General features: G+C 49.6%; 1 protein-coding gene across 13 annotated transcripts in view; it reads left to right on the top strand.

The window, feature by feature from the left end:
• WNK2 (WNK lysine deficient protein kinase 2) overlaps nucleotides 1-21609 on the top strand; it is a 134705-nt gene that overhangs the window by 72241 nt on the left and 40855 nt on the right. For 10 of the 13 annotated variants that reach the window (XM_068162600.1, XM_068162602.1, XM_068162603.1 and 7 more), the window contains exons 8-15: nucleotides 963-1251; nucleotides 4575-4771; nucleotides 6230-6382; nucleotides 11191-11385; nucleotides 12413-12949; nucleotides 15771-16085; nucleotides 18879-18928; nucleotides 21435-21600. In XM_068162600.1, the coding sequence (XP_068018701.1) occupies nucleotides 963-1251; nucleotides 4575-4771; nucleotides 6230-6382; nucleotides 11191-11385; nucleotides 12413-12949; nucleotides 15771-16085; nucleotides 18879-18928; nucleotides 21435-21600 (1902 nt within the window). The remainder of the gene's footprint in view (nucleotides 1-962; nucleotides 1252-4574; nucleotides 4772-6229; nucleotides 6383-11190; nucleotides 11386-12412; nucleotides 12950-15770; nucleotides 16086-18878; nucleotides 18929-21434; nucleotides 21601-21609) is intronic. The other 3 variants (XM_068162592.1, XM_068162591.1, XM_068162599.1) reach the window with 3 other exon arrangements.

A 21609-nucleotide genomic window follows, 5' to 3' on the forward strand; every position in this document is an offset into this window, starting at 1 on the left:
TTGCTCTCTACAACTACCTGAAGGGAGGTTGTAGACAGGTGGATGATGGTCTCCTCTCCCAGGCACCCAGTACCAGAACAAGAGGACACAGTCTCAGGCTGCGCCAGGGGAGGTTCAGGTTGGATGTTAGGAAGAAGTTCTATACAGAGAGAGTGATTGCCCATTGGAATGGGCTGCCCAGGGAGGTGGTGGAGTCGCTGTCATTGAAGGTGTTCAGGAGGAGACTTGATGGGGTGCTTGGTGCCACGGGTTAGCTGTTTGGGTGGGTTGGATTGGTTGATGGGTTGGACGTGATGATCTTGAAGGTCTCTTCCAACCTGGTTTGGTTTATTCTAATATTCTAATAAAGTTTATTCTAATCCAACCTAAACCTCCCCTGGCACAGCCTGAGACTGTGTCCTCTTGTTCTGGTGCTGGCTGCCTGGGAGAAGAGACCAACCTCTGCCTGTCTACAACCACCCTTCAGGTAGTTGTAGAGAGCAATAAGGTCACCCCTGAGTCTCCTCTTCTCCAGGCTAAGCAACCCCAGCTCCCTCAGCCTCTCCTCATAGGGCTTGTGTTCCAAACCCCTCACCAACTTCGTTGCCCTTCTCTGGACTTGTTCCAGCAAGTCAACCTCCTTCCTAACCTGAGGAGCCCAGAACTGGACACAGTACTCGAGGTGTGGCCAAACCAGTGCAGTGTACAGTTAAACTTGCTCTCTCCCTAATGGATGCTAAGTGGGGAATAAATTGACCTAATATATATTCAGGTATTAGATATTGTTATTTTAAAATGCATTAGGGATAGAATTTTTATTCACACCCCCATCAAGCTCTGGAGTTCCTGTTCTCATGAGGGATGAAGCTGCAGCTCCTGTGAGCCTCCAGCTGGTGTTTGCTCTGGTTACGGAGAGCGGTGAGCATTGGGTGTGTGCGTGGCCCTGGGCGCCTAACCTCGCTGGGCCTCTGCTTTCTCTCCAGATCGACTCTGGGTTCTTTCATGAGAATGATCTGAAGATAGTTGCCAAGTCCATCCGGGACAGAGTAGCGCTGATACTGTGGAGAAGAGAGAGAATTTGGCCTAGGATGCAGTCCGAGGAGCGCCGCGACTCCGAGAGCCTGGAGAAGCTGAAGCTGCCGCAGGCGCAGCAGGTCCAGGTCACCTACCTGTCCCACACTGGTCACCACATCCTGTCCGAGTCGGAGGAGCCCGAGGCAGACCAGCATCCCTTCCAGCAGAACCTGCCCACCAGCGTCACCTCTGTTGCATGTAAGTCTGGTGCTGGTTTCTGTGTGCACAGGGGGAGAGCCGGGGCTGAGCAGGGAGGTGAGCTGCTTGGCACCCTCCTGTGCATGCTGGCTCAGAAACACAGAGTCTGGGGCAGCTGCGTAACCCTTCGGAAGGAAATACAGCTTTAAGAGCTGGGTGCTGTAGGTGCTCCTTCTGGAGCTGTGGGACACATTGTGCAGTTGTAAGTGAAAAAGCAAGGAGGCCTGCTGCTGGACGCCAAAAAGCCATCTTTGGCGTGGCAGATGGTGAGAGCAGCACTCGGGAGTTTCAAGGCCTGCAGAAGCTGGACTGGCACCTACTGACTGCTGGCTTTGAAGTTGGCAGTGTGGAGATCTTTGTTCATTCAAAAGCAGATCTTGCTGAAAACAAAGTGCTGCTGCTGGCTGTGTTTTGTGAGTTACCCTTGATTGTTTGTGTGCAGAGGTCTCCATCAGAAACAGAAGAATCCATCTCTGAGCACTGCAGGTTAGACTTCAGGATTGCCCTGTGCTTTGGTGACACATGGTAGGAGCACCAGACCTCTTGGGTTGACACTAATTATTTTGGAGGTGCCTGGGTCACGATGCTGGTGCTCTCTGTGTTCCTCCAGGCTTTCTGCAGTGTCCTGAGCTTGTGGCCTGGAAGGAAGGGGGTTATTTGGTCTTCATTATGGCAGGTCCCAGGAGCTGACTGCTCTTGCTCATCCAGACCCTGGTAGCTATGAGCCAAGGATCTGCCAGTTCTTTAGATTAAGCTAGGGACTGAATCAAGACTGATCACTGGTCTAGTTCAAGACAAGGAGAACTCACACCTCCTTTCTTAATTGCAAGCACTGGCTTTGGTTTATCTGAATTAGGAACTGCCTGGGTTTGCTGGCAGAGCTCGTTGTTCTATTGTTTATTTCTGAGCATCAGACATCTCCAGCAAAGAGCAAGGCAGGAGGAGGTGGCAGTTTTATTTGCCTGAAGTAACTTGTCCCTGTCTCTGTCCCCTCAAATCAATCTTTGATAGCCAGTCAAACTCTGATACTGAAATCTTAATGTGTTTATGCTTCTAAGCATCTTGAAGGAAACACTGTCAGTTGGAAGAGTTGGAATTCTGTGAGTTTTGGGCTTGTTTGGGGTTTTTGTGGGTTTTTGTTTTGTTTGATTGGTTTTGGGGTTGGGGATTGTTTTTGGTGGCCATTTTTATTCTGATAAAATCTGGTTGTAGATCTTTTGCTGCTAAACTACTGTCATAATGCTTCTGGTTTGCTGTTCTGGACTTGGATGTAAATGTATTTAAATTAAAGCTGCATTATCTTTAGCAAAGAGACAGCTGCTGCCTGAAGCCAGGTATTGTATAAACTGCTACACAGAGGTCTGCTTTGAATGCTGAGACCACCCAGCATTCCTGGAGAAAGGAAAGCAGAGCTCCAGGAGCTCTGTGGAAAGACCCCATCTGCACAGCATTCAGAGTCCTGCAGTGTTCAGAGCTTTTTTCTTCTGAAGCTAAATTGATCTCATTTCATATATTTAACATTTTTTTGGCTCCTATACCTCATGCTATCTAATTCCTCTGAGAACCACTGTCATCATGACTCCTTTTTGTCTCCAGCGCTACAAGGAGGCTACTCGTGCTGAACCTGCAGCTGCAGGATTTCATCCTGAATACAACCCCACCAGTTTATTTGATAGTCCTCCTCAACTTTTAACCAGTGCTTGGTGTTATTTGACCATTTGCTGTCAGATGTCTCTGAATGTTTCCTTAGTGGTGTTAGGCCTGAGACCTCTACAAATTGCTGTAAATCTGAGGTCAAACTCAGAAATGGAGAGGAATAACTTACTCCGTGTAGTGCATCTTGCTCTGTAAAAACCCAAGACTGAATCAGCTTTTCCTCTAGCACTCTGCTGCCATACTCTTGCCTGTTTTTTTTCCCCTTTGAGGGGAAATAAATAATTGTTTGTAACAAACTGGCAGTGTGTATGTGACAGAAGTCTCTGCTGCCTCAGAGGCGGGCCGTGGTGACTCCATTTAGAAATGAGCTGAGTCCACTGAAGATCAAACCCCACACCATGCCTCATGATAATGGCTGTTAAATATGATCAAGGTATCATTTGGAACTTGTCCATGCTATTTCCATCTTTTGTAACTACTTACAGGTTCTAAAAGAATTTTATGGGTAATAGGTTGGACTTGATGATCTTGAAGGCCTTTTCCAACTTGGTTGACTCTGTGATTATTCTACTTCAATAGAGAAGGGAGCTCAGTTCTGCAAAAGGAGACGCTTGGGAGCACGACAGAGAAATGTCAGCTCTGGTGCTATTAAAAAATAATTTGTTATTCTAAAGCCTGATAACTAAAACCTTGTTTGGAATATGGAAAGGAGAGGAGATGGAAAGTGTTGGAAAAAGAGCTAGCATTGAAGCTTAGCTGTGATTTAAGACCTTTTTTATAGGAACTGCACTACAGTTTTCTTTCAGTTTAGAGTTTGAAGTCTATTACAAATTAATTTTCTCTTGGATACTTACAGTTACAGTCTTGGTGGCCTCATTCCATTTCTCAGATGGAGAAAACAGTGGTTCATGCTCAGGAGGAACCCCAGCCCCACTTTACAAGCTTCAGCATTTGTGAAAAGCCATTTTACCATCAGCATTGCTCAATGGTAGTTTTATTTCAGATGGGCAGAAGAAATGGTGGTTGCCAATTAGCCATAGCTGTGCAGTTCTGCAGGCCAGCTGGGCCAGCACTGCATGAGGAGCACTGAGAGCTCAGGGTGGTGCTCCTCCATCACTGCAAATCTGCAGATTCTTCATGTTATCAGTTCATCCTGAAGCATTGCTGCACACTCAAGTAGGGTATGATTTGCTGAGCTAATAAAGTGTGCAAGACAGAGAATGTTGCCATTTTCAGTGCTACCAATCAAACAAAAAAAAGAACACCACAAAGGAGTGGGGTTAAAGTCAATAAGTCCTGGGGAGATCTGTCTCTAAAAGCCTCCATGGTCTCCATGAGCACTGCAGCTGGGGATCCCTTTCCTTTCACCCTACACATCTATAAACGTCTGCAGTTTTTAATATCACCCTTATGCCCTTTAAAGGAAATATCAATGTGCCTAAAATATCATTGTGGCCAGAAATCCATGGGGATGGGTTTTGGCTTCAGAGCAGCAGCATGTGCCTGTGGTAGAAAATAACATTTGTGTTGTATAATTTATTTATATAAGGGAAAGGGCCAGGGTAGTAAAACTGCTAATTGCATAAACCAGCGCTGACCTTGCTCTAAAATCATTACTTGAACATTTGGAGTTGTTGAGCTTTTAATAAAAACTATTGTTCTTGCAGCTGACAGCACATTTGACAGTGGCCAGGGGTCCACTGTTTATTCAGACTCCCAAAGCAGCCAGCAAAGCGTCATCTACTCGTCTCTGCCTGATCCAGTCCCTCCTGCTATCCAGCGGGTGTACAGCCCGCCTCTGAGCGAGAGCCAGCCTGTGCCCCACAGCCTCCCGCAGCTGGGGCACTACCAGCAGCCCTCAGGAGTAAGTCTGCAGCTTCTTGAAATTATTTTGTGTCCTAGATCGTGCTCAAGGTCTCATTTATGCTCTTGGTTTTGGTGGGTATGGTGGGGACCTGCTCAGTAATGCATTTCTAGTTGATCTGGAGTCATAGAATGGTCTGGGCTGGAAGGGACCTTCAGAGGTCACCCAGTCCAACCCCTCTGCAGTCAGCAGGGACAGCCTCCACTAGATCAGGTTGCCCAGAGCCCTGTCCAGCCTCACCTTGAATATCTCCAGGCCTGGGGCCTCAGCCATCTCCCTGGGCAACCTGTTCCAGTGTTCCCCCACTCTCATGGTGCAGAACTGAGTGGTCCCTGGCTGGGCTGAGGCTGTGGTTGCCATTCTGGAGAAATGCTTCCCTGGCAGCTGTCAGGATTTCAGCAAACAAGCTCCTTAGCAACCCCTTGGTGCTGAACTGCAGTGGTAGCTTTGCAATGATTAGTTTAAACTCAGACATGTGGTAGAGAGCTGTGTGGTTGGTTTTGTTCACTATCAGTATAGCCACACATTATTGTTCCTTCACTTCAAGAGCATGTTGGGCCTGTAGCTGCTTCCAGCTGTGACAAAGGTCACCCATCACACATGACAGGCAGCACTCATGCTGCTTTTCACCACCACTGTGACCTTGTCATGCTTCTGACTCCAAACTGAGCATCCCTTCACTAAGAACCAGGAGAGGAAAAGGCCTCCCTGCAGTCTGGAGAAGAGACAGCAGGTGCACCAGCATGGATGGAGCTGGGGACCTCTGCAAACCCTGTGGAGCCAATGTTTCCTCAGCAGGCTCTCAGACACCTTCAGTCTGGCCGAGGTCAAACATGTCAGAAGTCTTGATGCCTGCTGAGAGTGCTCCCTCCCCAGGCAGCCACCTCCCAGCACACCTGGTGTCTCCACCTGTTCCTCAGGTGGCAGAAGTTTAGTCCTGCCTCTGTCAACATGAATCTTTACAGCAAACCCTTAATGGGCTTTTTGTTTCATCCTATTTGATCTAAGAAGAAATGAAACCCAGGAGCAGTGTTTTATCCCCTGCTGGACTCAGATGTATGCAATGTACTTGGGAAGTGCATCATTTTCCAGAATGCCTGCAAGAAATGATGAAGTGTTTTTGTGAATTCATTGAAGCATAGAATGGTCTGGGTTGGAAGGGGTCACCAGAGGTCCTGTAGTCCAACCCCCTGCAGTGAAGCATGACTCCAACTGGATGATCCTCAAGGTCTCTTCCAACCCTGACTACTTCTGTGCTCCTGTGAATTGCTGACATTTCCCCAGATGTTCAGGCTCAGGAACTTTCCCTTCCTTGCAGATGATGTTTCATGGTTGTTTCCTGTCTCCTTTGAACCAAGGGCCAAGTAGACTCTCTAGTTGCAGTTCTCTGGCTGCAGAGCAGCAGAGGCTCTGAAGATGGGGGCTGCTCTCCTCTAACGCTGTGCTCTCCTCCCACAGCCTGGCCTCCCTGCCGTGCCCCCCGCGCCCGCTGTGGTGCCCCAGCGGCCCCAGCACTACCAGGAGCCAGCGATGCCCTTCCCGGTGGTGCAGCCCACGACCGTCGCCTCGCTGCCGCTGGGGCAGCCACAGCCGGTGCTGGCCGGACAGCAGGTGAGGCCTCGGCTGAGGCAGCCACTGCTTTGCTCGTCCTCTTCCCTGCCACCTGCTGCTCCAGGCCGTGCCTCCAGCGTGTTTGAGGGGTTTGAAACTCTGAAAAGGTTGTGAGACACATGGGGTGGGACACAGTCATGTCTGGCCAGCCTGCTAGCCGGGATGGGGACAGCACCAGGAGGAGGGATGGCTTATCTTGGTCTCACTAAAGCATCTGACACCATCTCCCACAGACCCTCACAGCTACACTGGGGCAGTGAGTGAGGGGGATGGGAACTGGTTGAAGGAAAGAGAGTTGTGCTCAATGGGATGGAGTCTCATTGGAGACCTGTGTCTAGTGGAGTTCCTCAAGGGTCAGTACAGGGACCAGCACCATTCAATATGTTCATCAAGGACCTGGAAGAGGACACAGAGAGCACTGTCAGCAAGTTTGCTGATGACACCAAACTGGGAGCAGTGGTGACAGCCCTCAGGCTGTGCTGCCATTCAGCCAGACCTGCACAGGCTGAGAGTTGGGCAGGGAGAAATGGAATTAAATCCAACAAGGGCAAGGGGAGAGTCTTGCACCTGGGAAAGAACAACCCCATGGACCAGAATAGGTTGGGGACTGAGCTGTTGGAGAGCAGTGAAGGGGAAAAAGACCTGGGGGTCTTAGTGGATGGAAGGTTGACCATGAGCCAGCAATGTGCTCTGGTGGCCAAGGCGGCCAAGGGCATCCTGGGGTGGATGAGAAGGGCTGTGGTCAGTAGGTCAAGAGGTTCTCCTCCCGCTCTGCTCTGTCCTGCTGAGGCCACATCTGGAATATTGTGTCCAGTTCTGAGCCCCTCAGTTCAGGAAGGACCTCGGGGAACTGTTTGAGAGAGTCCAGCACAGAGCCACAAAGATGCTGCAGGCAGTGGAACATCTTTCTTAGGAGGAGAGCCTGAGGGAGCTGAGGGCTCTGTAGCTTGGAGAGGAGGAGCCTGAGGGTGACCTCATTGCTGTTGATCAAGATGTGTAGAGTGAATGCCCAGAGGCTGGAGCCAGGCTCTGCTGGGGGATGCCCAATGCCAGCACAAGGGGCAGTGGTGGAAGTTGAGGCAGAGGAAGTTCCATGGAAACAGGAAGAAAAACTTTTTCCCTGTGAGGGTGACAGAGCCCTGGCACAGGCTGCCCAGGGGGGTTATGGAGTCTCCCTCTCTGGAGATATTCAAGACCTGCCTGGCTGTGTTCCTGTGTGACCTGCTCTAGGTGACCCTGCTCTGGCAGGGGGTTGGACTGGATGAGCTTTCAAGGTCCCTTCCAGCCCCTAACATTCTGTGGTTTTGTGACAAAGGGCATTTGGTTTAGAGGATGGAGGACAATCACTGTGTGATATGTTGGGACATTTCCATGTAGTTTAAGACTTCTCTTCTGTGGTGGTTTATCAATATGAGCTGAAAGCCTTGCATTGATTTCCCTGCACTATCCTGGCCCTTAAAAAGGGAGTAGTTGTTTATTAATTCTGCATTATGCTTTGGCAGCCCTTTCTAAAAGGTCAGCAAGAGGCTCTGTTGCCTGCTGTCACTTGTCTTTAACTCCTCAGCAATGCTGCTTTGTGAGGTGTGCATGCAATGCACTTGAATAGAATAGAATAAACTAGGTTGGGAGAGACCTTCAAGATCATCGTGTCCAACCCATCAACCAATCCAACACCACCTAAACAACTAACCCATGGCACCAAGCACCCCATCAAGTCTCCTCCTGAACACCTCCAATGATGGTGACTCCACCACCTCCCTGGTACAGTCCAGTACAGACAGTCAGGGGCATTGTCTTATAACCATACGATTGTCTTGGTTGTGAGACACCTTCCAAATCCTCAAGTCCAGACATTTAACCCAGCACTGCCAGGTCACCACTAAACCATGTCCTTCAGCACCATATCCACAGCTTTCCAATCCCTCCAGTGGGATGACTCCACCTGTGCCCTGGACAGCCTGTTCCAGGGCTTGGCAGGCCTTTGGGGGAAGAAGTTTTTCCTACTACCCAATTTGAAGCTCCCTGGCACAAGCTAAGGCTATTTTCCACTTCATTTATCACTTCTTTCTTGGGAGAAGAGATTGACTTCCCCTGGCTCCAACCTCCTCAGAGGAGCTGTAGGGAGCAAGAAGGTCAGAAGCCTGCTCTTCTCCAGGCTGAACAACCCCAGTTCCCTCAGCTGCTCCTCACCAGACCTCTTCTCCAGATCCCTCACCAGCTTCATTGCTCCTCTGCAAACATGCTCCAGCACCTCAATGTCCCTCTCGGAGTGAGGGGCCCAGAACTGAACTTGAGGTGTGGCCTCACCAGTGCTCAGCACAAGGGTGTAATCACTGCCCTAGTCTTGCTGGTCACACATGTCCAGGCCGGGAAGTTGGTGGCCTTCTTGGCCATCTGAGCACACTTCTGGTTCATATTCAGGTATCTGCCATGCAGCACCCCTAGGTCCTTTTTCATCAGGCAGGCTTCCAGCTGCTCTGCCCCAAGCCTGGAGCGCTGGTTGCATGCGTCCTCCAAGACAAGAGTTGATCTTTCTCTGAATGGTCTACAAACAGTAACTCTGTGCATTTTGTATTATCATATCCCCTCCAAACCTGTGTTCCTTAAAGGTCTTGACAGAGCAGCTCCATGGTGGCTGAGGGGCAGCTGTGAAGCTTCAGTTGCCTCTTCAGGCAAAGGTGCTGCCAGCCTGTGAGGAATGCAGCCATGGGCCTATGCAGCCATGGCTTCAACCCTAGAAGTGTTCAGAGCTGGGCTGGATGGGGCCTTGAGCAACCTGATCTAGCAGGAGGTTGGAACTAGGTGCTCTTTAAGGACCCTTCCAAGCCATGCAATGATTTAGGTGTTCAAGAGGAGATTGGATGTGGCACTTGGTGCCATGGTCTAGTCATGAGGTCTGTGGTGACAGGTTGGACTTGATGATCCTCGAGGTCTCTTCCAACCTTAGCCATACTGTGATACTGTGATTTTCTGACCTGTCCAGTGTGGTTATGTTTCTGTGATTCTACCAAAAGCTTGGCTTCCTTATAAGGGACTCTCAAAGGTCATCTTGTCCAACTCCACTGCAGTCAGCAGGGATAGCTCCAACTAGAGAAAGCTGCCCAGGGAGATATCAAGTATGATATCTTTCCTGCAAGAAAGGTGGGACCAGACTTTTCAGCAGGGCCTGTTGTGATAGGACAAGGGATGAAGGGTTTAAGCTGAGAGAGGACATATTCAGACTAGATAAAAGGAAGCTCTTTGTTGTACTGAGTCTGGTGAGGGCCTGGCCCAGGTTGCTTGGAGAGGTGGGAGATGCCTTGCCTCACCAACCACCAGGTTGGTGAGGCAGAACCTGCCCTTCCTGAATCCCTGCTGGCTGGGCCTGATCCCTTGGCCATCCTTCAGGTGTGCAGTGATTGCCCCCAAGATGGTCTGCTCCATGATTTTCCCTGGCACTGAGGTCAGGCTGACAGGCCTGGAGTTTCTCTGTGTCCTTCCTCCTGCTCTGGAAACTTTCATAACCCCCCCTGGATGCATTCCTGTGCAGACTACCCTGGGTGATCCTGCTTTTGTCAGGGGGTTGGCCTCAGTGACCTCTTGAGGTCCCTCTAATGTACTGTGATACCATGTGACAATATAAGCCAGCAGAAGGTCAGGAGAGAGATAAGGGAGCAAGCCATGCAAAAGCCCCAGAGAGAAGTGAAAAGGAGACAATAGTTTGTGCAGCAAGCTGTATCCCAGTCAGCAAGCCAATGGAATGACACAGACGTGTCTATGTTAGTGTTTTGTATCCAGTCCCCTTCTTTACTCACCTTTTACTCAAAGGTGCCCAGAAAGTTCCTAGGCTTGTTTAAGACACTAAGCTAAAGTATCAGCCTCAAACCATAACAGAGTGGATGGCATCTTGCTTCCTTGGTGCATCTTCTACAGGTTTATTGTATTAATGCCTAAAAACTGTTGGAAGAGTCCTGACACTAGGGAAGTGCAGAGCAAAGCATGATGAAGGTGCTGTACATTGGTGAAGATGGAAGGTTATGATGCTTGGCTTTTGATTTCAAAGTTCCCTGCTGCCTGGCTGTGCTGCAGAGCCTGGGGGAAGCAATCAACCTCCTGGTCCCAAGTAGGTCACGCCAGAGCCAGCGTGAGGCCTCAGTGCCATGCTTCTGAAACAGGAGATATTTTTAAAGTACTTTCAGTGTTAATTAGGGGGACTGGAGAGAAAGATACCAGGAGCTTGGAAAATGTGAGAGCTTGTTACTGATTATTTTCAGCTTTTATGCAGCTTCTTATTTCTGTGGCAGGCTCACGGAGCACTGCTTTCCCTCTTTTGACTCCCACATTGTTACTTACAGCCCCTCAGAAACAACTGGGATCCACCTTTTGTCATAATATTGTGTTCCATTGGTGTCAAGTGTTGTGTTTTTCAGTGCCTGCTACATTGTGCAGTCAGCTTTTGAATGCCAAGGTTAGCTTGGTAGGATCTGCAGAGTGGGAATGAATCTTTGAAGCTGTTAAGTGGGGATTTTACAGGGCCAGCTAGAACAAACTGGGGCTTACAGAGTCTGAGTCATTACAAATAACCTTTCCAGGATGGCTACAACTTGTTTGCTCAGGTAATGGATCTCTTATTAAAGGTGTTTTAAGCACAGGCTCTTGCACAGTGTTTAAGTGAGGAGCCCCCTTCTCCGCTGGGAACCATCCCAGCTCTGAGTGTCCTTTCTGTTCCATGTGGCTTCAGCTAGAGGGACGAACTGGTGGCTGTGGCCAGGGAACTGCTTCCTTCCTGACAGACAGCCTGTGACCTGTTTTGTTCTTTTCTTTCCTAGCAGCAACCCATATCACAGCAAGCTTCTCTGCAGCAGGTGCTCGCCAGCCAGCCAGTTTGCCCAATCCAGCCTGCAACCCATCTGTTGCCCCAGTACCAGCCCCAGACCTCTCAGGTGGCAGCTAGCAGTACCCCGCTGAAACCCCTGCAGATATCAACTGTGCCACCTCAGCTCCCGCCGGTGGCCCCTTCCCAGGTAACACCTTGGAAATACACTTGAGTAAAGCTTCCCAGCTGGTCATTAATGTGGTTTGCAGTATTGTGAGGCTGTTTTGAATGCATGCCAGTTTAATTAGTCCATAAGAATATAGCTTTGTCCTAATGGCTGTGTTGTTCTTTACCCTGGGTTTGTGTTTGGTGAAGCAACAGTCCCCTTTTGAGAGAGCCTTTCTCACACCTAGGGAAGAGAGTCAAGGGCAGTTACAAAATGGCATTAGCTGCAGTTAGTGGGTTTTTTTATTTGCACCTTGCCCTTGGCTTATTTTCTTCCCTATCCCAGGCTTCAGGGCAAGAGAAGCTGCCCAGTTGCTTTTTTTTTCCTCTGAGCTCCTGGCTTCATCACTTTCCCCCCCCAGCCACCCCCTCCCTTGAACTCTTGGCCCTGTTTCTGCCTTGAGTAGCAGGAACAGAGCCTTTCCTTGGCCTGGAGGGCTTGGTTGGGGCTGAGAGTGTTTGCCAGCGACAGCCACCCTGGTGTGAAGCAGCTTGCACCGAAAGGAGGAAGCTTGTGTGATGTCAGGGTGGTTGCAGACTGCTGCGTCACCGGGAGGTTTTGACTGTGAAAACCCTCTCCTGGGTCTCTCACAATGCCTGGGTTGCAGCCAGCCTGCTTGGAGAAGAGGGTTTGGAATTGTCTAACTGACTTCTGCATGAGAGAGTCTTGTGTTTTGTCTGGGCCAATTCTTTTCTGTTCCTGCTAAAAACCCAAGCAACTTCTAAGGGCTTTGTGGCTTGATGGCTTCAAGCTAGTGTTGGAAATAGTTTTAAGCTCCCAAGGTATAAAAATGCCCCCTCAATGAAATTTTTTTTCTCTTCTACTAATGAGTTAAGCATAAATGGGTTTTTATTAATGCTTATAAGCTTCAGGAAAGGAATGGAGGTGATTAACAAACAGACATAATGATTGTTACAGCACAGGGGATTTTCACCTACTCGTGTGGCAGATGAAACTCCTGCGTACCAGTGGAGCTCCTGCAATTTATGTGCTGTTGTATTTTTTCCAGATTCCTCAGTTTCCTGTCATTCCTGCAATCACTCCTCTGGCAGGACTGGACAGCCTTCCTCCAAACCTCTCCGATATACCTGCTGCAAACGTGCCCCCCATTCCTGCCCCTTCGCAGTATTTCGCTCCAGCCGTCATCCTGCCCAGCCTGCCCATGAACCCCGCTCTGCCCATGGCACCCAACTCCCCTGCCCTCCCCATGCAGGCAGTCAACCTTCCTCACACCACCGTGGCTTCCCTGGTCCTGCCTTGCCAAACCATAGTGCCAAACATGTCGGCCGCTACCATCCCGCTGCTCGCCGTGGCCCCGCCAGGGGTGCCAGCGCTGCCACCCCACCACGGGGTGCCCCCGCTGCCCCAGCAGCAGATGTACCAGCCCAGCTTCCAGCAGCTGGTGCCCAGCGAGGTGCCCTCTCCCCACCACACACAAAGCACGCCCGCGGTGTCCCAGCCGCAGCAGCCTGCACAGCAGCAGCTTCAGCCAGGCGTCATCCACCCCTCGGAGCCGGCTCTGGCTGCCCCGGCCGCTGGCCACCAGGTAACCATTGGGCAGGGGGCTGCAGTGGTGCTGGGCCGCAGGGGGCACTGAGCGCAGGCCTGCCCAGGGCTTGCTCCCTGGCAGCACAGGGCAGGGAGGGTTTTTTTCCTGGCTCTTAAGATGCTTTGTTAACTTCTCTGCCTTGGCTCAGGATGTGGTTGCTGGAGCTGTGAAGTCAGGTGGAGCAGGTGAGATCTCAGTCCCCAGGGGCAGGTGAATGTCACAAGGATGTAGGCAATAATCCCAGGTGCTTTGGGAAAGGAGCAGCAGAGGAGTGCTTTGTGAGTGCCATCCCCAGTGTGAGAGCAGCAGAACAGGCTGAGCTGGGCCAGCGGATGCACAGCCTGCTGATGTCTTGTGTGGTGCCCAGGCTGAGGCGTGTTCCTGGCAGCACATGGGTGAGCTGAAAGGGCTGGGAGTGTCTTGATGGAGAACTGCATTAAATAGTAAAGGGAAATGGCCAAATGACTCCAGGAAACTGCATGGGTAAGGTCTGTCAGACAAGAAGGAATTCTGGCTGCAGACACTTCTCCCCCTTAAAAGAATGGAGCATAAACTGGAGCTTCTAGTATTAGCCCTGTTTACAGCAGAACTGGTTCAGGACTTGCTGACAGGCCCCAAATACTTCTCTTGCCGCATCTGTGATATGACAACATGAAATGCAGGCTGACCCCAGGGGGTCAGCACTAAATCTGATAATAATGGCCCTGAAAAGCTGCCTTCTACTGCATCACTTTGCCATAACACATTGATTACAGTTCACAACATCCCATTTCAGCCTGCCATATCACAGCATCTTCAGAGTGATGCACAACGGTGGAGTTCCTCTCTTCAGAATGTGTTTGATACAGAAATTCTGTTTGGCAAAATGCATCAGCAGAGAGCCCCAGACAGGAGCCCCGGAGCTCCTCAGCTGCGGTGTTTCCAGGGGTTTGCAGGGCCCTTGAGCCCAGCCCCTTACACACAGCAAGCATGGCACACACCAGCACTGGAGAGCTGGTGCTGCCAGACCCTCCTGGCACACTCAGTGGCTGTCAGATTTGTGTGGAGGAACTGCATAGCCATATTGTTAGGATAAAAACATAGCTATTGCAAACCAAATGGCCAAGGGCAGAGGAATGGCTGGGCAGTGGGTGCTGAGCACCTCCCAGCTGAGCTTTGCCCAGGAGAGATGTCCATGGGAACATGCTGTAGATCATTCACAGAACTGTCAGGGTTGGAAGGGACCTCAAGGATCATCCAGTTCCAACCCCCCTGCCATGGCCAGGGACACCTCACACTACAGCAGGTTGCTCACAGCCACATCCAGCCTGGCCTCAAACACCTCCAGGGATGAGGCTTCCACCACCTCCCTGGGCAACCTGTGCCAGTCTCTCACCACCCTCCTGAGGAACAACTTCTTCCTAATGTCTAATCTGAATCTCCCCTCCTCTAGCTTGGACCCACTTCCCCCAGTCCTATCACTCCCTGACACCCTCAAAAGTCCCTCCCCAGCTTTCTTGTAGCCCCCTTCAGATCCTGCAAGGCCACAAGAAGGTCTCCTCAGTGCCTTCTCTTCTCCAAACTGAACCACCCCAACTCTAGTTACATAAGGCTTTAAAGAAGAGCAGCACTGCTCTTCTGCCACAGCTGCTGTTTGAGCAACCTCCACTTAGGTGGCAACTGTTAGGTGTTGTGAAACACATCCTGTCTTTATTTTTATCCACATTAAAACCTGGAGTAATAATTTCAGCTCAGCTCCAGAGCCTGCAGAGAGCAGGCAGCAGTAGAGTTGTGTGGCCTAGTTCCCATCTGAGGCTTAACTCTTTATTTTTGTTAATACCTTCTCCCAATAGTCTGAATCTTCAGGTGAGGATTCCTTCCAAAAGGAGAAACTAGGCAGTTTTACCTGGTACTACAGAGCCTTTTTTTCTGCCCTATTGTCCTTTCTTTCCTCTTCACACGATTCCAGTCCCCTTGGACACATACATCACGTACCTAAAAAAGAGAACATTCTGATCTTAAATGTACAGCTCCGAGGAAGTGTTGTGCAGGATCCCAACACGGTCCCTGAGGTAGCTGGCATCTGATGGCGCTGGTTGTGTTCCCACAAAGCTCTTATGCGCAGGAGTTATTCTAATGCGCCAGAGCAATCCCCCGGGGGGAGTGAACCTTCCTGCCCCTGCCAGGCGTGAGGAGCGGCCGGCAGGGCTGGGGGCTTGCTGCTCGGCACACCGAGCGTGCAGGGGGAGTGAATGCTGGAGCTGAAGGGAACGTTATTTGTTGTTACAGTGGGGAGCGAATGTTTGAGCTAAGTGGAATCATACTTGTTAAGTTGGGGGTGAAGTGTTTGAACTGAAGGGAATGGTATTTGTTCCTGAAGAAAGACACTGGTGGCTAGGCAGTAAGGGGTAGTTTTGTGGTGCACACCAGCTCCTGGCTTTTCACATATAGCAGGGGCTTTGAAAGGCCCCACTGAGGTTATGGCTGGAGTGTGGGTTTCTTCTGCATGGACCTTGTGGTCCAAACTCTTCAGGACCATGAACTCTAATCAGGATGTTAACTTCTTAGCAAAATATGGCTTTGCTTCTAAAAATGAAACAGCGCCTGAGCAATACACAGTTTGCCATAATTCCATGGGGAGGATCCTCAGGTCTTCATTTGGTTGTCTCAAAGCAAGTTCAAGCCCTTCAGCACTTCCCTTTCCAAGCAGAGGCCAGGCAGATGCAGTCTCACTGCAGAACTAGAAGCCTTTTGCCGTCAGCCCTGGTGGCTTTAGGAGCTTGTCACATAGGTGGCTGTAAGCAGAGCCTTGTTTTAACAGCTGTCTGTTGTGTTGCAGCAGATGCCTGGACACTCTCAGTATGCTTTGGAGGCTGGAGCCCAGGTGCCCGTGCTGCCTGTGCAACCTTCGATAGTCATGTCACCACCTCTGCAGCTGCAGCCTGACCTGCTGCCTCCCCGCGCCGCTCCAGAGGGCCTTCCCCAGCTCCATGGCAGCCTTGCTGCACCCAGTCCGCCTGTCCCCCTAGAGCACTGCCTGCCTCTTCAGCCTTCTGGTCTGCTGCAGCTCCAGCCAGAGCTTTCCCAGCCGCTGGGCCAGCAGCCCCCAGCTCCCTGCTCAGCTGTCCAGGCAGTCACAGAGGCATCTCAAGAGGTAGAGCTGTTTCCTCCGAAGTTACTCACCAGCCTCACCCTTCACCTTCTCTCTTACTCCTTTGTGGAATAATGGGCTGTGGTGGGGTACCCCCCCAACATAAATTTGGAGAATTACCCCCAAAATGAATCACCAAAGTAGCTCAGAAGGCTTTGGAAGCAAATGAAGCTGTATTATTTCACAAGGGAGATTGTCCCCTCTCACCATGTAGAGCTTCCTGTCTTAGATGCTAGCATCGCTGGGTCAGCAAATAATTAGCTACTGCAAGTGAAGCTGGAAACTGCATGTTCCTTGTGAAATGTCTCCTGGAAGTAACGAGGCAGGACTAAGAACCTCTTTGCCCATAACTGAGCACAAATACAGAGATATAAATTACTTTCTTCTAAGTGTTATGGGGCAGTAGGAAGTTGTTCTGTAGAGTTTCATCCATGTTTTGTCCAGTCTTGTTTTAAATGTCTCAAACACTTGTGCAGCCAAACATCATTTGCCTGAAGAAACTGCTTCATAATCTGATTCTTCACCATGTAACAGCCCTTCATGCTCCTCAGCCTGAGCCTTATTCCCATTTCACTGTTGTATCCTCCTGTATTGTCTGAATTCTAGCCCAGCCCTGAGATTTTTGTTTCTTCAGCTATTTGTAGACATTCCCAATTCTCAGGGGTCATATAAGCAAGATAACATTTCAGTAGGTTTTTTAATAGAGCTGTCAGCTCCTCCTGTCTGCTATTTTCACTTTTCTTTCCACTCCCATAACTGTTTAACCTTCAGCCTTGACAGAATGTCCCAGAGAACATTTCCTTCTCTCTAACTCTTTACTAGGTATCCATAAGCAAAGCCAAACAAAGCTTTTGGCATCTGTACCAGTTCTCAGTAAACTGATTTGTTCTCCACTTCTGAATGGAAGAAATGTTCCTCTTGAAGCTCTCTACTCTGAGCCTACCTTTCCTCCCAATGTAACAGTCTCTTTCTTTTCAAACTAAGTCTCTTTTTCCACCCCTGCTTTCCTGAAGTTCTCACACACCTTGACTGCCCAGCCCAGCCTACAAATCCTACTAGAGCTGCTGCTTAGCTCCTCTTCCAGGAGATGCTCAGTAAAGATGCTGCCAACACTGAAGCTTGAGTCTAGTTCTCCATGTTGCCTCTCCTAGTGGCAGCCTAATCCTTGTCAGATTCCATGCTGTAGAACCTTTCCTGGTGAATTAGCTGTGGCAGAAATGGTAGAACCTGTCTGTAGTGCTTTGCTTGCAGAAGCCCTGGGTAAAGCCTGGTTGTGTCAGGCATATTCCTTAATTAAGGTCTATCTTCTGCAGCTGCCTCTTCTGTATGCTCCACTCATGCCAGGTTCAGTGCTAAAGCCACAGCCATCCCAGCAGAATCAAACAAGCCTCACTGTTACTGAGCAGTGTGATGTGGGGGCAGGGGTTGTCCTACATTACCTGAGAAACTCATGCCCACTGAAGCACATGGCTGTGCTGTCAGCTTATCCTGTTCCCAGGGGCATTTAACCATGGTTTTGCTAAGTTCACTCTCACGTTTCACATGTAAGCTAAGTCCCTTGTCTTCATTTTGTACCACCGGATGGTCAAACCAGTCAGCATGCTCCCCATGCTGATTTTATGACATGCAGAGCCAGGGTCTTCCTGACTGCAAGAGGAGTTTCCTGTCTGTATAAATTCAGAACACTGCATTTTGTTGCTGCTCTGCCATAATGTTGTTACCTCTTGTGTTTCAACCTGTGGCGGTCCTCACATCCAAACCAATCCAAATGAATCAGGCAAATGAGATTTTGGAAGGGGCTTCATAAAGTTGGGATACATTATGTCTGTGTTCTCACACTTCATTAATTTTGCAGCTCTATGGAAGCTGCAGTCAGGCTTGGCATGGCATATGTGTGGCATTACAAGCAACAAGGGGAGGCCTGACTGGTCAAACACTCAGCTCGTAGCTCCAGCCTGCAGCTGCACTGCTGTGAAGGTGTAGCGATGGCAGCCAAGAGGCTTGTTGCTGGCTGTCCATAGATGGCTTTTGTAGGCATGCCTTCACAAATACATATATATAAATATATATATCTGGGGGGGTGTATATATATTTATGAATGTATTTAAAGTGTGTGTATGTACCTGCCCTGGTGTGTGTGTGTGTCTGTGTCCACAGAGGGTAAGCACGTAGGGCTGGTCGCATCATCACCACACCTTCTGTGGCAGCAGGGCTGCCAGAGTGATACTCTGCTGGAACTGCGGCCTTTGGGGAAAATCTGTTACCTAGGGAGCAAGAGGACATGTAGTGAGGGTGGTGTTTCCAAATGATGCATTTTAATTCTTTGATTGGGAAGCTCCCCAGAAATTCTCACAATAAGCCAAATTGCATGGAAAATACTTAACGTGTTTCAGGAAACTTGCACAAAGCAGTGAAACAAATGAGCTTGCACTCTGTATCCATTCACAAATAGAGTGAGGTAGATGCTGATGTGCATTTGTCCTGCAACCAAGTTTTTCCATTGTGGGGGGAGCTGCCTTGATTCTCTCACTCCCTCTTCTGCTTTAGAGACAGCAGAAGGGAACTAGCAGGTCAGTGGCTCTGCCTTCAGAGGTGGTTGTGCACAGCTACTGATGATTTGGGCAGAAGTGATGTTGGGAGGGTGAAATAGGATGTTCAATTTTCACTGAGTTCCAAGAATTCCTTAGAGAGAGTGGTTTAGGACTACTGGTGTCTCAAGAACCAAACCTTTGTTAAAGGTGTTTTTCATCTGCCAATACAATGCATTTACTTAAATGACTTTTTCTTACATTTTAGGAGCAGGCAATGCAAGAGAAACTTCAAACTCTGTCACAGAGCTGTGAAAGGTATCATTATACTCTCTTTGGCATAAGAAATAGTTTTCTTTCTGGAGGCTCTTTTTCCTCTTTGCAAGGCTAGGCCAAATGCCTTGCCTCTGTCTTGACTGAAAGAAGAGTGGCAGGAGCTCAGCAGAAGATGGAAAGCTGTGTGTCTAGGGAGAGAGCTGCCAGGGTTCTGGGTGCAATGTGCCTATTTTGGCTCCTCCTGGTCTTTTAATTCTTTAGTTTGGGTGCTGCATGCCAGCCTTGATGTATGTACAATGGCTTTCCTTTCAGCACATAACTTCTCTTGTTTAAAGATACCCGTAGGGCCCTGGGTTTGCCAGTGTTCAGTCTGTATAAGGCCATGGGTAGATAGTTTACTCCCTCCTTGGGAATAAACTGAGTCTGCTTCTATCACCCTCTGGAAGAGCTTCCTTCAGGTATGTTGTGGGGTACGGTGCACTGGTGAGAGACGAGTGCTGAGCCTCTCAAAGAACACTTAGCCAAACTCTGTTGAGTGGCTTTGCAGCATGCGAGGTCATGCTCCAGCCTAGCAATGCTCATGATGGAGGTAACAGTACATAACCTCCAGGGCCAGCTCAGCACTCCTCAGAAACAGAAGCACATTTCAGTTTTTGTAAGCCCTCACCTGCCTGTGTCTGTACTCAAAAGCAGAAGGGGAAGCAGCAAGATTTGGTGGAAGTAGTGAGGAAGAGCTCTGGTGAGGAAGGTTGCCTGCCGGACTGGAGTTGGGGCAGTGACTGCTGCTTCAGGGGCAGAACTGCTCTCTCCAGGCATCTGTGGCTCCTGTGCTGTGGCTCCTGCAGCAGCAGCAGCAGCAAGCAGGTCTGTTGTCAGGGTGTGGGTATGACAAGGGAGATAGGAGCAGTGAGTGCTCACAAGCAGCTGAGTGTCTTGCCTGCTGCAGGAGCCAGCACCACAGCACCAGCTTCATCAGTACTGAGTATAAACCTTTGGGGTTAGCATTTCAGTGACCCCTTTCTGCTTTCCTGAACAGACAAGATAAGTTCAGGTTATGAACTTGGAAGATGCTTCTCTGAACTGGTTTTGCTCTGCCCCACCAAAAGAGTTAGCCTGACACAAGTCAATGCAACCCTGCAGCCTGAAAAGAGGACCTTTTTTTGCCCAAGGATTTGGCACTTTTCAACAGTATTTTAAAGTGAATTTTTTTGGGTTCTGTTTTTTGGGGGTTTTTTTTTGTGTCTCTAGGCTAGTTCTGGCTATAAACAAGACAAAAGGAGTTCTTCTTGTCTATCAAGTCTGTATTGGAAAGGCACACCACGTTTTCAGTCATATTTTGGATTCTGATTTGCCAGTTCCAGAATGGTGCCTGCCTAGCACCACAGTGAGTCAGTGCCAGCACAGGTCTGGCAGCCACAGAGGGAGGCCTCCCTGTCCCAGGAACATGGGGCATTCAGCACTGGAGCTGGGTTCTGCTTTTGAAGGCTGGAGGGTACCAGGCCGTGAACCAAATGGCTGTCGATTGCAGCAGAGATGTGCTCTAGAGCAGATCCTGTGCCCAGAGCGTGTTCACTTCCCTGACAATGTGAGTTACATGTACAGGGTAGCTGCAGAGAGAGCAGCAATAAGCTGTTCTGTGCAGCTAGGGCAGGACCAGGAGTAAAAGAAAGCCTTACATTTAAGAAGGGGATCCATGGGTTAGACTTAAATTCTTCTGTGCCTGTAGGGCCAAATGAGCACAGGAATAAATTGTCCAGGAAGGTTATGGAACCTCACAGGAGCTTTGTGAAATCAGTTTACACAAAGCTCTGTGAGGACTGGTACAGATGGAGCTGATCATACCTTGGGGTAATAAGTAGGCCAAGTGGTCTCCTGAGGTTCCTTCCTGACATGGTTTTGATGAACCTTTGAACATTTCCTGCAAATTACTTCCCTGTTGATGTTTTCTGCACGTGTCCTATTGCAGTAAGGTTGTTAGCAGTTACTGTGTGGCTGCTAAAAATAAGGTACTGTTGCTAGCTGGTCATCGGGGATACTGTGGCATGAAACCTTCTTTGTGATGCCTGAGAACTGCAGAGAGGAGAGGCAGCTTCTCATGGGATGCTGTGCCAACTCCTCACTCTTCCTTCATCTCTGGCAAGCATAAACCAATCCTGCTTAGACCTTCTGCTGTGAGTGCAGACAGGCAGGAGCTGAGAAACCAGGCCTTAGAAAGGCAGGAATTTGAGCAGTTCAGAGAGGGACAGTGAGGATCCCTGAAGCCAAGGGATTAGGGGCTTGCAGTGATGTATTAAGAATGCTGAGGCTTTCCCTGTGGGCTTGGCAGAACTGTTAAGATCATTTCTTAGTAGCTGTGGTAGCCAGAACAGACACTTGTCCTGGAGCAGTCTCCTTCATTTAACAAGCACATTGCAGTAGCTGGCTGTGTTTGGGCCAAAAGAGTGTCAATGTGCAGGTGGTTTTGCAGGCTCTGTAGTTGTGCATCTTCACCTGTCACCATGTGTGACAGTGCCTTTACCTGGGGCTTTTCTTCCTTTCCCTCACAAAGCTACATGAGCCCAGATGTTGCTTCAGGTAAAGAGCTGAGCGACAGCTTTGAAGGAGCACTGGGAAGTGGCAAACCAGAAGGAAAGGCTTCAAAGAAACACAAGAAATCCACACGCGCCCGTTCCCGCCAGGAGAAGTCCAGCAGGCCCAAGCTGACCATACTGAATGCAAGTACA

Source organism: Melanerpes formicivorus, unplaced genomic scaffold (assembly GCF_026170545.1).
Source record: "Melanerpes formicivorus ecotype bairdi unplaced genomic scaffold, bMelFor1.0.p_v2 SCAF_66, whole genome shotgun sequence".
Taxonomy (NCBI): domain Eukaryota; kingdom Metazoa; phylum Chordata; class Aves; order Piciformes; family Picidae; genus Melanerpes; species Melanerpes formicivorus.